Raw genomic sequence first — 14,448 nt, forward strand, 5'->3', positions numbered from 1 at the left:
GTTCCGCCTGTTGAAGGATACCGTTAACAGCTCTTCTGACCGTGACACTTATTACTACACGCGCAGGGTCAAGGAGGCAATTCACATAAGACTTCACCCTAACAACATCAACAGGATAGTGGAAGAGAAATTCCAGAAGCGTGGATGCCCACGATCAAAAAACACAACAGCAGGAGAGCCGCACGACAGCGGACCGCCGAGGGAGCAAATCACTGAGCGATCAGCAAGGATCAAAATGCACCAATCAGAGCTGTTGAAAAACAACCAATCACAGAAGAACATCATACTTTATAAGATCACATATGACCTCATCGCCTGAAGAAGACTAACCATACGCAGTAGAAACGTCGCGATCCATCACACGTGACTACATCCCGAGACAAACGAAAAACTTAGCTTTTACCATCAAAATTGTACTTTGACACCAAGAAAAAAATCTGTCGCGCTTAGAAGTTCGTTTCTCTAAAAGTCAAGGCACGAAAAACTAGCGAAAAAAATCAAAGTTTGGATCGTTCAGTTCGGCCATTTTGTTACCCCTTTTTTTTTCCCAGTTCTTCACTTTAATACCCTGGAAAATTCCGCGTGCTCTCTACATACTAGTGGAATAATAACCAAGCTAACGTTATTTTTCGCGTTTATACGTGTATCTTTCTTACTTATGCTCAAGAGATCATTTAAAATTAACCCCAAAGTTTTCACCAAGCTAACCAAAAAATGTTAGAAGAAGAAAAGTTAAAAGAAGTCTTTTCAGCTTGGCTCATGAAATTAAGATCAGAATATCAGTTTTGCCGCGAAACAAGTTCAGCTGCACGAAGTGTTTGGGGAATTAATTTTAGGAATTGCTCCAATCGTGTCAATTGCGCCTCTCGGTCAGGTTAATGTATGAGCGGCAAAGCCTTCACCATCCTCAATTCAAGGTCGTTTATCGGGATTTGTTCGGATAACGGCTGCTAAAACACTGAAAAATCCGTATCGCTTACTGACAGAGACGTTCAAACTTTCCTTGAGGGGAAAGGAAACCAAACTTATAAGGAAAGAAAAACCGAAAGTTACGAAATCAGTGGCTTTGGTAAGGGCAGAATGAAAATCGACAACCGGAAGATTTGCCACAGGCCGATTTTGGCCGAGTACCTGAAAGATTTCTTCTGTCCGTAAGGACAAAGTCAATAACTGAGAATTTGTACATTAAAATTACGCACATTGTTTATTTTTGTAGTTTTTCAACGCATTTTCTTCATCTTGAGCCTTAGCGCCAAGGCACTTTACGATTTTTATTCGGGGATTATCAATCCTTTTATTTTCATTCATTAAAAAAGTTGACTTTTCTTGTCAGTAAAGGGCTATTGTGTTTATATGAAAAATTCCTGGTAAAGAAATTAAGTGTAAGTCCTAAATAATTATAATCCTATACATTGCCCCAGTTTTATGAGACTTTATCCCTGGTCAAATATATAATCGTAAGTCGCTAACTACTTTTACATCGAAGCTTAAGACAACTTTCTAAAAAACGATTTCTTTTTAAACTGCACCATTTACAATACTAGTACTTATTTCACTTTTTTTTACTACAATCGTTATCATCGTCATCATTATTATTATTTTTAACTCACCAACACGTAGCCCTCTAATATTCTTAATACAATCAATGCGATAGGGTTCCAGCGCGTTGCCATGGGAGTTAACATAGTTAGCAATAAGGCGATGATGACAGCAGCTCCGAACAGACCAGCTCCACCCACTCGTAATGCTAACCATCCCCCCTGGGATTTGGAACACCATGTAACCGTGATAAAATGCTCCTAGAATTACACCTAACGAAAACAAATGAACCTATCATCTGTTGCGGCCTAATCAAACGACAGAAAGAAGATTAAAATCCCACAGAATCGACTTCTTTGTTTAACAACTTGTAATATTCTTAATAAGGAGCGAATCCTACAGTCAGTACAGTATTAATCCGTAATACACTTACTTAAGCCAACTACAAGGTACATCTTATCTTACCACCGACCAAAAAAAGCGTCCTGTTACGCGAAGGGCACCTGTACTGAGGTCGGCCCATGTGAAGTGGTCGCTTACAGAAGGATGGTATCATAAAATAGAGACATATCAACAGTGTTAAAATTATTCATAGTCGGCTGCAAGCGGTGATCGCTAGCAACGATGAAATGAAAAATAAAGTGGATGGAAAAGTGGTGAGATAATTAACTAAGTCTTAGGTTTAACTGCACTTCACTATCTTTAACCAACGATATATTTTTTTTAGAAAAAATCTCTTTTGCAATATAAAGAGCTTCTCTTAGCACAGGACGAAATTGCAAGAATCCGTAAACGGAAACGTGGCAGAAACATGTTAAACCGTTCTGGAACACGACGGATAACCTGTGTTTCCGTTGCCGGTTTCGTGACGTTTTCTCGCGTTTCCGTTGCTGCGTATACAAATTGTGCATGTTAAACATAACGGAAACATGGAGTTGCATGTTTCCGTCACGTTTCAGAAATACGGAAACATGTGATTTCGTCCTGTGTAGTGTTTTTACCATTTCGGCTGCAAGCGGTGATCGCTAGCAACAATGAAATGAAAAATAAGTGGATGGAAAAGTGGTCAGATAATTAACTGAGTGTAAGGTTTCACTGCGCTTCACTTTCGTTAACCAACGATATATATCTTTTTAGAAATTTACCCCTTTCCAATATAATGAGCTTCTCTTGGTGTTTTTACCTTAAGGATTTTTATCTGGCACAATTTGATTTAAGTGTTACATGGACGAGTTTTCTCTAAGCTGCTATCTTCACTTACCCGTCCGATTATTGACCATCGCACAATTAGCGACATTCAAATTTACTCTCAACCCAGACATAACAAAAAATCCAATGAAAATCATTTCAGACAAAATGTGACGCTTGGGGAGAGCATTAAAAGCCATTTTACATTAAAGACCATAGTAAAACGCGCCATCTGCCAACAAAATGTCTCATTAACCGAACTTGTATATTACAATCATCACAAACTAAATTAAGAATTATAACTCCACGCACAGCATACATCTTTAATTCTTAATTAGGAGCTACAGTTTGCTGTTGCTTAAAGACGCAACTACCTCAATTGAAATCATGCTGGTCGAATTTTGATCTCGGTGTGCTTTAAAGAATATCCTTGTCCTCGAAATGTCTTCCATGTAATACCTTGTGCGTTACCTCCGCCTTTGTACAAACCATTTGGATTGGCGTTATGGCAGCCATTATACCACCAGCCACCTTTATAGGCTAACGCACAGTTTTTCCATTATCAACGTCGTTATCTTTGTCTTTGGTCGTAAACCTCATGTTTCTAAGATATCAAAAGCATATCGTAAGAAACTGAGAAAAAGCGAGGAAGCATTGCTTCTAGCAGCATATCATAGTCAGTAAGATGCAGATGGTGGGAAATATGTAAGGAGCACTAATTGTCAGCAGTGCACATAAAAAGATTCCCCTATCAGGAAAGTTTGAAAAAATGGAGTTGTAAGCAAGTACACATGTTTTTTTTAGGTTAATAGTGTCAACATGAATTTGATGTCATCTTGTTGAAACAAGCAATCCTGGTCAGCAATAAACTGGAAGTTGAAATATCTGATCGGCGATGAAGCATCCGGGATGCGATACTTCAGCTTAGATTTGTTATATGTAAAAAAAAGCTGACCAGCTTAAGAGTAGGGATCCTCGACTTCCAGCAGTCCTCAACGTATTTCCAAATATTTGGGCAAAAGCTTTTCAGAAACTACCCTTATATTACTGGTCATTCAAAGAGCAAAGTGCAAAAAGCTGCGATGCAACATACCTGATAGGCCTAGTATGGGAAGCCAACGAATCGCCTGCGGTGCCTCGGTATCCATCGATTGTCACCCGATAATTATCGCTTTCGTCGGCCACAGCGAAAGTCGTGTACTCGGCAAATCGTCGGTCGCCTTCGTAATCCTCCATATCAATTCGAAACACCATGCTGGCAGATGCAGTCAGACGGTGAAGATAATCGTTTCCGAGCCAAAACTCGCCCTCCAGATTTCCAAAGCCCTTTTTGTATGATTCCCAGTCGACATAAAAGTCTACGGAGCCATCCATGCGCCTTTGAAAGGTGGTCCATCCTCCACCATCAGTTGTCATGTCACACAGCACTTGAAAGGAGTGTTCTTCATCAGGGTAAACCCAGTACACACCGTCGGTTTTGGAACCATTTTGATAATAGTCAAGACAGTTCTTGGCAGGGCAATCTAGAAATAACGAAAAAAAGGTAAAACACTTTAACGATAACAAAAAATATTTATTCTCTCTCTCTCTCTTTCTCTCTCTCTCTCTTTAGACGAAAAGTGTGGCACTTTAGTCACCTTTTTTCTCCCTTGTTAGAACTTCTTCAAAATCTTGCCCTTTTCAATGAAACTCTAGGAGTTACAATAGCAGAGTACTATGCATGTTTGTCCAGAATTTTACGTCCACAACTTAAAATGCTTTTATCTTAGATGGCTTTTTACATCAAAAAAGGTACAAAAGTGCCAGTGATCGGGGTTTCGCAAACAAAAGAAGGGAACAATCCAATTTTATGTTGAACAAATAGATAGATGAGAGACTAATAAACGCTGGTATATTCCCCCGACCACCCCGCCAATTTTAAACAGGGTATTGAAGAGATTGGCAGAAAGTCGGGTGTAATAGTATAAACTTTCATCTACGTTCAAGTTTACTGTTTCGAAAAAGGCCTAAAGTTTACTCTTTGAACTTGAATGTTTTACTGCGGTCAAGGCATTTGAGGAAAAAGTCATTACCCACGTTATTTAACTTTTGATTTTGGTTTCCGAAAAACATCCTACGGCCTCAGCTGTGCATCGTGTTGATCGCATAAGGAGTATTCAAAAACAACCCGAACGAAACCATCAAAGTTGTACTTTGTGACCAACAAAAAAATTTGTCGTGCTCTTCATTTGGGCTGACGACGGCAGAAAATTTTATGAATTAGAAAGCTTGGCTTGCTTTAAAACTAAGCGCTGAAAGATTTGGGGTGAACTTGTTTTTCTTTAAGGGGGCGAACTTGTGACGGGGCAAAACTTCCATAAATCGATTGATGTACGGATGGGAAAACAATGGAATCTTCATCAGCAGGATTTATATAAAAAACAAAGCCGGGTCTATTTCTCCTATTGTACAAACTCGATTACCAGCTCTTCATTGCAAAAATTATTTCCTTAAAATAGTTTTAGTACTTTTTGTCAAGGTCTCACTTTTTTTGGTTATCACGGTTCTACCAAGTTTCTTTCCCTGACGTAGACATCAGCAAATTTCCCACCAGGTTGCCGCAAGATTCTTAAAAACTTTGATGACTTCTATAAGAGCATATATACAGAGCAAGGTTGGTGTATCACTGTTAGAAAACATAAAAAAAAGAGATCCAGCTTCGATTTTAGAGATAAGATTCAAAGATTGAGCCGCAAGTAATATTTTTTATACACCTAAAGAGATTAAGCTTACCTTTATTCCTCTGTAAATGAAATGTTCGTCTTCGGTAAAGTTTGCAAATCCAACAAATCGATCAGAGTCGCTTAGCTGACATTTGAATTTCCCTGAGTCGCCCTCTAAGGTTCCAAAGTTGTAGGATTGACATCGCTCTTCATTCACACACTCAAACCGACAAGAACTTTCCGAAGAAACTTCTATTTCTTTTATCAGGCTTCCCTTCAGCTTTTGTCCTTCTAACTCTTTGGCAAAGTTAACAGCTTTCAAATTTGGCCCTGAAATACGGCTTATGCCGTACACAGCTGAACAGACGAGATTAAATATCCACAAATACATGTTCATTCTCCATGGAAAGCTTTTCACGTGAACTGATGTGGAAATTTCTTTGACTTTGAGCGGCGACCTAGCTAGGTTAGCAAGTGAAGATGCATTCTTAAAGTGAAAAAATAGTTTGCAACAATTTCTTTTACGCTCCTAACATGCGAAGAATGCGCTCGGGAAGCGTTGTACATAAATATTTTTCATCTACATTATTATAATCATTATACCCGTGATAGAGCGTTCAGTTCTTCTAAATTAATTAATTTCATAAAAGGAACACACCTAGTTAACTTGTGGTATCCATATTCATCTCTTTAACGACGCGAAGAATACGCTGATTGAGAAGTTGTAAATAATCCTCTATAATCATTATTACTATAATCATAATATCTTAGGTAGAGCGGAAAGCTGTTATGAATCATCAGTCATATAATAGAAATACTCTCCTCTAATTACTGGGCGGAATCTCTTGTTTCAGGGAAATTTTACCATTAGAATTAAATGCTTCCGTACCAGATGATTTCATGAAAAGGAATGCAAAACAGTTCAAATGGTCTTTCCTTTTATGTGCTTGAACGGTAAGTGTGCTGCTGCAAAGCAAGTAACGTCGAATGGAAGTCACTGGATCTCGAGGGCACATGCTGGGCTTGGAAAGCTTGGGAAGTTGAAATGATAACAACACAATAAAACACTTGAAACTCTAGCCTTTTGAAATATTTCATGTTTCTACGGGGTTTTATCAACCTTTATAAACAACTAGGTCATGTTAAACAATTAAGTTGTTTCGCCTCTCAATTGAGTCAACTGATTCCAAAGAATACAATATCTTTCTAGAGTTATCGGTATCGAGAAGCACCTGTTGTGAAAAACGTAGAGATTCTCACCAGAGAAGGAACGAGAACTCCTCACTAAGGCGTCCTTTCGTGAAATGAATGTACCTTAAGATGAATCATAATCTTGTATAAATTTTTTTTAAAGACTTAAGGTTGATGAAATGTAGTTAGAAATAACACAGAAGAAGCGTAGAAATTAATCTAGCGATAAAGAGGAATGATTTCGTTTTAGGACTATTCAAAACAAAAACTGTTTATGTTATGAGTTTCTTTCTTATAAAATTTAATACATAACCGACAAGAGGCAGTTTTTAGCTATTTAGGACTGAGACTCCATAGAGTTTTTGCTCACCATTAGCGCGCGCACCAGTGTATTGTTTTTCTAGTGATTTTTTATGTTTTCGCCTTTCTAGGTCACTAAATGCCACCAAAAGGGCGATGAGAAAGGTTTGGCATATCGTTCGCTGTAGTAAATATTATCGAAATGATTTTCATTATTGAGCTAAGGCTCCAAGAAAGGAGGCGCCCGCCAGTAATAATTTGGCTTTGCCAGTGATTTTCTTCAATTTGCTTTGATGAAATCTCTTAAAATTTTCACTTTTTGTGAAAAAAAAAGGGGTCTTCTGAATTTTTGTTATCAACAAGTACTAGAAGGGCACAAATATGTTTTATGATCCAGCAAATCATAGGAAATTCCACCGAAAGAAACGCGATAAATTTTGCTCGAGAGATCCCTATTTTCTTTGTCGTAAAACATCACGTAATGGAATAGAACCTCGCCAAGATCTGTATCTGAGTATGCGTAAACTTTCGAATCTGTCGCGATCTGTCGCCTTTTGGCAATCTTTCCCACGATGTTTTCTTTTCGGTTGACCTCTTTTTCAGGCGTGGAAGGCCTGTAAATATTACGGGTGCAGTTGCTGGAAGCCCTAGATACCATCACATAAAAACTGCTAAAATGTTTTTTAACACACCTTTTCAGATAACGATTGTACGATCGTATCGAGCCGCCATGTTTGTTATGCATGTTGACTTTTTTAAAGCTCGCACTATGTTCGCACCTAGGTCTCGCGCGGTCAAAAATCCCTTTGGAGCCTTCCTAAACGAAAAAGGCTGCCATCATCCTTTTGATGTCTCTGCATACTGATTTTCTTTCTTTTAATATTTAGAGTACCTACGGAGATGATCCTCGCAAGGAGAATGAAATTTGTGTTGTTGACTACAAATCAAACACTCATTTTTATAAGTGTATCAGAGGTAAGTGTAGATCCGTTAGAGGAAAGACAAAAAAAAAACCCTTGGAGGGGAAAATACTGGGCCCTTCGAAAATGCCGAGGACAGATGAGACGGGTGGATTAGCACCAGATGCGGCAAGCTGATTGGATATATCAACGCACGTGAAAAAATACGATATTTTTTCTCTTCTGTTGTTATGGCTTTTCTCAGGGCCGGAAATCCCTGTATAACACCGCAGTTTATGTGAGAAATATATATATTGTCTGTCGTAATGATTACCAGCAAAGCAAAAACTGGTTGTGTCATATATTGTTTTCACATCTTTTCGAAACTCTCTTCTTCTAGAGCTACTTTATTACAATTCTCCTAAAGAACATTATTTCATGGCTGACAAACTACAAAATTACACCGGGTTCACTTACCTCTGATACACTTACAGAAAGGTGTCTTGGATTTTTCACTTGCGAAACATTTTTCGTTTTCTTTGCATGGATAATCTTTGCAGGTGCTCTAAAATTTGTAATGAGAAACATTTACATTTTCAAACTTCAATAACGAAATTTTTGTTTGGTCTTGAAAGTTTAATGTCTTTAATCGATTTTACATGCAGGAAGAAGCTCAAGACATGTACGGTTTTAGCATTTTGCATATTAAAGAAATGGAATTTATAACTCTTAACGAACCGGAAAACATTAGAATTTCCTTATAGCAAACATTTCTGCAAGTTCTCGGCCTGGGAGCACCATATGTTCTATAGGCATATCGGCCGATTGCAAGATCGCCCCCCTATCGTCTTTGCTTGTTCGCCCTCTGATGTAAAACAAGCACGATCCCACATCAACCTGTTCGCCATCAAAGTTATCAACTCGTTTCCTTACTGCTGAGCGTAATCATGCGACGAATCATACAATCACTCACGTTGAATACTGATCAGCGACGCGCATGCACATCTCATGTGACTCCTTCGTTCCGGACTGATGGCAAGATAGAGTCGTAATCAAACTTCAACTTACATGCAGGTAAGTCTCGTTTAATTTTATAATTCTACCTTGTCATCAGTCTACGTCACTACGGAGTCACGTGAGATTTCAAAGTCCTGTAGACGGAACTGCCCTACTAATGACAACAGTTTTATTCGCAGAACGTGATGAGCAGAGACAAACATTGAGATTATACTGTGTTCAAATTTAACAATACTGAGCCAAAACTTACTTGAGTGGTGTCAACAGGTTTATCATAAAATCTGGCGAAAGTGCTCGAATTAGAACATCCTGCACTTTTCATAATCTAGGCTAAGTTTAAACCTCTAGCCTTGCAACTAGATGTGAATGCTGCTTTCCTGCTATGCGCAGAGTACTTCTTAACGTCAATACCAGCTGCCTCCAATACTTGCTTAATCCACCAAAAGATGGTACCTTTGGATACATGTTTGGATGGCTTGACATAGCTTAACAGTAAATTCGGGTGTTCCTTACACAACTGTTCTGGATCAATGATGGCAGCATTGACCCTAAATCGGATCATTGATCCTAAATCAATGGGTTCTAAATGTCTTCAAAGTTTAGTCTGCTTCAGTTTTTCGTATATCGTTATTCGGTATCTGTCGTCCATTTCTTAAACGTAGCTGACATCCACCTTGTGTAGCTTAGATGATGCTTAAAATCAGTTATTTTACCTGATATTTTATTTTATCTTTTTTAAACAGATATGTACATTGTTGTTCCTATAGTTGATCAATTTTCAAAAACAGAGACTCTTTCTTCATCAAAATTCGATGGCATCAAGCACCATTTATCAGGGCAAGATCAACGATTGCATCCAAATCCTCCTTGGTTTTTTTTTTTTTTTTGCCCCTCCGCTACTGTTGCACCGTCTACTAGTTTATTGAGGATTAATATTGTACTGACTGTAAGATCTGCTCCTTATTAAAAATATTATTGGTAATGTAATAAAGTAGTCGAGTCAGTAGGATTGTAATGTTCTTTTTGTCGGTTAGATTATGCCGTAACACAAAATAACTTCATTTGTTTTCAAGTCAATCAATAAATCGTCGGAGTATTGACGCCGTATATCTTAGCTCACCACCGACCAAAAAATCACAGTTTTTTGCAAAGTTCCTTGAGAGGAACAATCTCCACAGTAGCTTTCCCCAGGTAAAGCTTTCCTATCGGTCACTCACTCCTGACAACAGCTAGCACAAAGTAATACTTCTACAAAGTATTCTAGTATTCTAGAACATTCTGGAGGCTTACAACGCAACTATTTTGGTAATATTACATTACGAAACCTAATAAAACGTTCCAGAAACTTCCATGGTATGCAAGACAGCACGTCTAAGCATTCTAGAAATTTTTTGGCAGTTATCTTTACAGTTATATCCTAAAACACAAGTTATTAACAAAGCCATAGAATGTGCGCTAAACTGTAAGTAGTTTCCCTGTCAGACGCCTGTCATGTGAATATTTCCCACTAGTATCTTAACGCCACGATTTAGTTTAAGCAATGCAGCGTAGGAACTCTTTACGGATCTTTTTGGTTGTAAGATAAGCTTCTTGCCTGTGTGCTGCCCGGTTATAAATGCTAACGTCTCTAATTTTAATTTATTTTATTTTTTACCTTTCCGTTCAGGTTGCCATTTGAATTCCGCTCCCTGTAGAACAGGGCAGACAATTCTGAGTCAAAACATGGAGCAACAATTTTAACGCATAAAGCTGGTAATAGTGTTTTTGATGAAATATTACTGCCAATTAAGCGCTATTTATATAATTCCTTTTCTTTGGATGATAATAAACGTTTAGGAATTTGATATCTTTAGAAATACAATGTTGAGCTCGTTAGTAACGTCATAAAAAACATGTTTTTAACCAAAAGAATAACTACATTGCATCACAATCTTAAAATTAAACAGTCTTGCTATAGGTGCGTCTCTTGGTAAGTCACTTTCAAAGAGCAAACACGAAGTATATCGACCGACATTTGTGGCTTTTAAAACGTTCTGTTACGCGAAGGGCACCTGTACTGAGGTGGGCCAACATAGAGCGGTCGCTTACGGAAGGACGGAATCATAAAATATAGACAAGTCAATAGCGCTAAAATTGGTCATAGTCGTCTGCAAGGGGTGATCGCTAGTAACAATGAAATGAAAAATAAAGTCGATGGAAAAGTGGTGAGATAATTGACTAAGTGAGGGGTTTAACTGCGTTTCATTATCGTTACCAGCGATATATAATTAAAAAAAAATTGACCCCGAGTTTTCCAATATTATGAGCTTCTCTTCGTTTTTTTTACCATAAGGTTTTTTATCTGGCACAATTTGATTGAAGTGTTACATGGACGAGTTTTCTCTGAGGTGCTATCTTCAGTTACCCTGCAGATTATTTCCCCATCCACCACAGCCGTGTGATCATTGACCATCGCACCAATTGCGACATTCAAATTTACTCTCAACCCAGACATAACAAAGAATCCAATGAAAATCACTCCAGACAAAACGTAACGCTTGGGAAGAGCATTAACAGCCATACCACGTTAGAAAAACATTAAGCAATCTTCAAAAAACGGGGACGCAAATATTAAAAAAAAGAGTAGAAGGAACCCTCCTCTCTCAAATTGGTAACAGAGTTAAGATTTACACGTCTTTATAGATCTTTTGGCCATAATTTACCTTAGCACTATCTTAGCACCAAAGGGAGTACACGGTTTCAGCAAATGTCTCATCTTTCTCCATGGTTATTTTGAAGTATAAGTTCATGTTAAAATGTAACACACACTTAAAATTATATTTTGAGGTAATTATTCATTGAAAGACGTGGTAAAGAAAAGAAAGATGACAGATCTTCAATTGAGTTATGTGTGAGGTACCAGAGAAAAGATGAAACACGAGCTGATTGGAGCAGGTCTCTTTTCATCGAGTTGACGGGAGATATTTTGCAAGGCTCCGCTGATGTTTATTTTAAGTGCGTCTGCAAGCCAACGTCAGTAACGAAATAACTCGCTCCATTAGACAATCTAATAAACATTTAAACGTTTAATTAAAACCAAGCTCATCATCAATATCTATGAAAGTCTCATTTGACGAAATAAGTAATGTTTTCACAATACGGATTAAAAGTGCCTTTCTCTCACTGAGGGAGCGACATATATTAAAGACAGAAAAAGTGCTTTATACACGTAGCTATATAACTATCAATAAAACTATTGCACAAACAATTTTTTAAGTTCATCACCACTAACAGCGTTGAAAGAATACTGTTAAACGCGCCATCTGCCAACAAAATGCCGCATTTACCGATCTTGTATATTATAATCATCACAAATTAAAAATAATTATATCTCTAAGCTTAACAGATATCTTCAGTTCTTAATTAGAAGCTACAGTTTGCTGTCGGCTAAAAAACGCAACTACTACAAATGAAACCATGCTGGTCGAACTTTGATCTCGGTGTGCTTTAAAGAATAAGTTTGTCCTCGAAATGCCTCCCATGTAACACCTTGTGCGTTACCTCCACCTTTGTACAAACCATTTGGATTGGCGTTGTGGCAGGTATTATACCACCAGCCACCTTTATAGTCTAACGTACAGTTTCCGCTGTTTTCAACGTCGTTGTCTTTGTCTTTGGTTGTAAACCTCATGCTTCTAGGATATCAAAAGCATTTCGTGAGAAACTGAGAAAAGCGAGGAAGCAATGCTTCTGACAGCATATCATAGTCAGTAAAGTGCAACTGGCATAACATGTTGGGAAATATCCAAGGAGCACTTATTGTCAGCAGTGCACATAAAAAGGTTCCCCTCTTAGAAAAGCTTGAGAAAATGGAACGGTAAGCAATTTACACACATATATATATATTTTTGTTAATAATGCAGCAAACAGGAATTTAATGTCATCTTGTTGAAAGGAGCAATCCTGGTTAGAAATAAAATGGAAGTTGAAATATCTGATCGGCGATGATGCACTTCAGTTTAGATTTCTCATATGTAGAAAAAAAGCTGATTAGTTTAAGTGTAGGGGATCCTCGATCGACTACCAGCAATCCTCAACGAATTCTCAAATTCTCAGGCAGGAGCTTTACCCTTATATTACTTGTCATTCTCAGAGCAAAGTACAAAAAGCTGCAATAAGACATACCTGAAAGGCTTCGTGTACAAAAGCAATGAGTCACCCGCGGTGCCTCGGTATGCATCGATTGTCACCCGATAATTATCGCTTTCGTCGGCCACAGCCAAAGTAATGTACTCGGCAAATCGTCGGTCGTCTTCAAAATCCTCCATATCAATTCGAAACACCATGCTGGCAGATGCAGTAAGACGGTGAAGATAATTGTTTCAGAGCCAAACTCGCCTTTCAGATTTCCAAAGCCTTTTTTGTATGATTCCCAGTCGACATAAAAGTCTACGGAGCCATTCATGCGCCTTTGAAAGGTGGTCCATCCTCCGCCATCAGTTGTCATGTCAAACAGCGCTTGAAATGGTTCTTCTTCATTAGGGTAAACCCAATACACACCGTCAGTTGTGGAACCATTTTGATGATATTCAAGAGAGTTCTTAGGGCAATCTAGAAATTTAAAAAAAAAAGCGACAGTAAAACGCTTTGACCATAACAAAAATTATATATTCTATCTGTCTCTCTCTGTCTAAATGTTTTTATTGTGGACGTCACATCCTTGATCTTTCGTAACCTTGCCGCATCTGATACTAATCTACCCGTTTCATCTGTTCGCGGCATTTTCCGAGGGATATGTATGTGTATTTTGTTGTCGTTTTTTAGGTGGTTTTTTGCAGTTTCTCTTTACGATTTAAGTAGTCTAGGTAATTTTATAGTTTTAGTGTTGACATAATTGGTTTAATTATTTTGAAATATATTTATTATTAAGTGTGATTAATAAAATGATTATTAATTAAAATTTGATTTCACCTTTGAGCGACGATAAACTTGCCAATTTATTTCCTCGTTAATTGACGCACGACCAATGTACAAATTATGCAAAGCTGTTAGTATATCGCGGTCTTCCTGTATTTGACATTTTTACGGCTGATGACGGCAGAAAATGTAATGAACTAGTAAGCTTAGCTTACTTTAAAACCACGCGTTGACGAATTTCGGGTGAACTTGTTTTGTTTTAAGGGGGCGAGCTTGTGACGGGGTAAAACCTTCATAAATCGATTGATGTACGGATGGGAAAACGCTGGAATCTTCATCAGCAGGATTTATGTCAAATATAAAGCAAGGTTTTTTCATTGCAAAAATTATATCCATAAAATAGTTTCAGTACTTTTTATCAAGGTCTAACTTTTTTGTTTTTATCATGGCTCTACCGGGCTTCTTTCCTTGATGCAAACATCGTCAAATTTCTCACTAGGTTGCCGCAAGAATCTTCGATTCTTTAAAACTTTAACAACATGTGTTAGGTAGAGTAAGGTTAATGTATCCCAGTTAAAAAACATTTTAAAGAGATCCAGCTGCAAAGTTAACAGCTCTCAGATCTGGTTCTTAGATATTGCCTAAGCCGGATACAAAGGCATGAAGAAGAAATGTTAGACAGAGGTCCATGTGTAGTATTTATCGTCGGTAAGTTT

At 37.9% G+C, this 14,448-nt stretch overlaps 1 protein-coding gene and 1 pseudogene across 1 annotated transcript; both read right to left on the reverse strand.

Moving 5' to 3' along the window:
- Window positions 1-3,112: 3,112 nt before the first annotated feature.
- On the reverse strand, window positions 3,113-4,143 carry LOC131770905 (ryncolin-1-like). The gene is given in 3 exon segments (XM_059086622.2): window positions 3,113-3,282; window positions 3,285-3,331; window positions 3,821-4,143. Coding segments are annotated over 3 exon segments (540 nt in total).
- Window positions 4,144-12,278: 8,135 nt separating this feature from the next.
- Window positions 12,279-13,322, reverse strand: LOC131770925 (ryncolin-1-like; annotated as a pseudogene).
- Window positions 13,323-14,448: the final 1,126 nt, after the last annotated feature.

Source organism: Pocillopora verrucosa, chromosome 1 (assembly GCF_036669915.1).
Source record: "Pocillopora verrucosa isolate sample1 chromosome 1, ASM3666991v2, whole genome shotgun sequence".
In the NCBI taxonomy this organism is placed as follows: domain Eukaryota; kingdom Metazoa; phylum Cnidaria; class Anthozoa; order Scleractinia; family Pocilloporidae; genus Pocillopora; species Pocillopora verrucosa.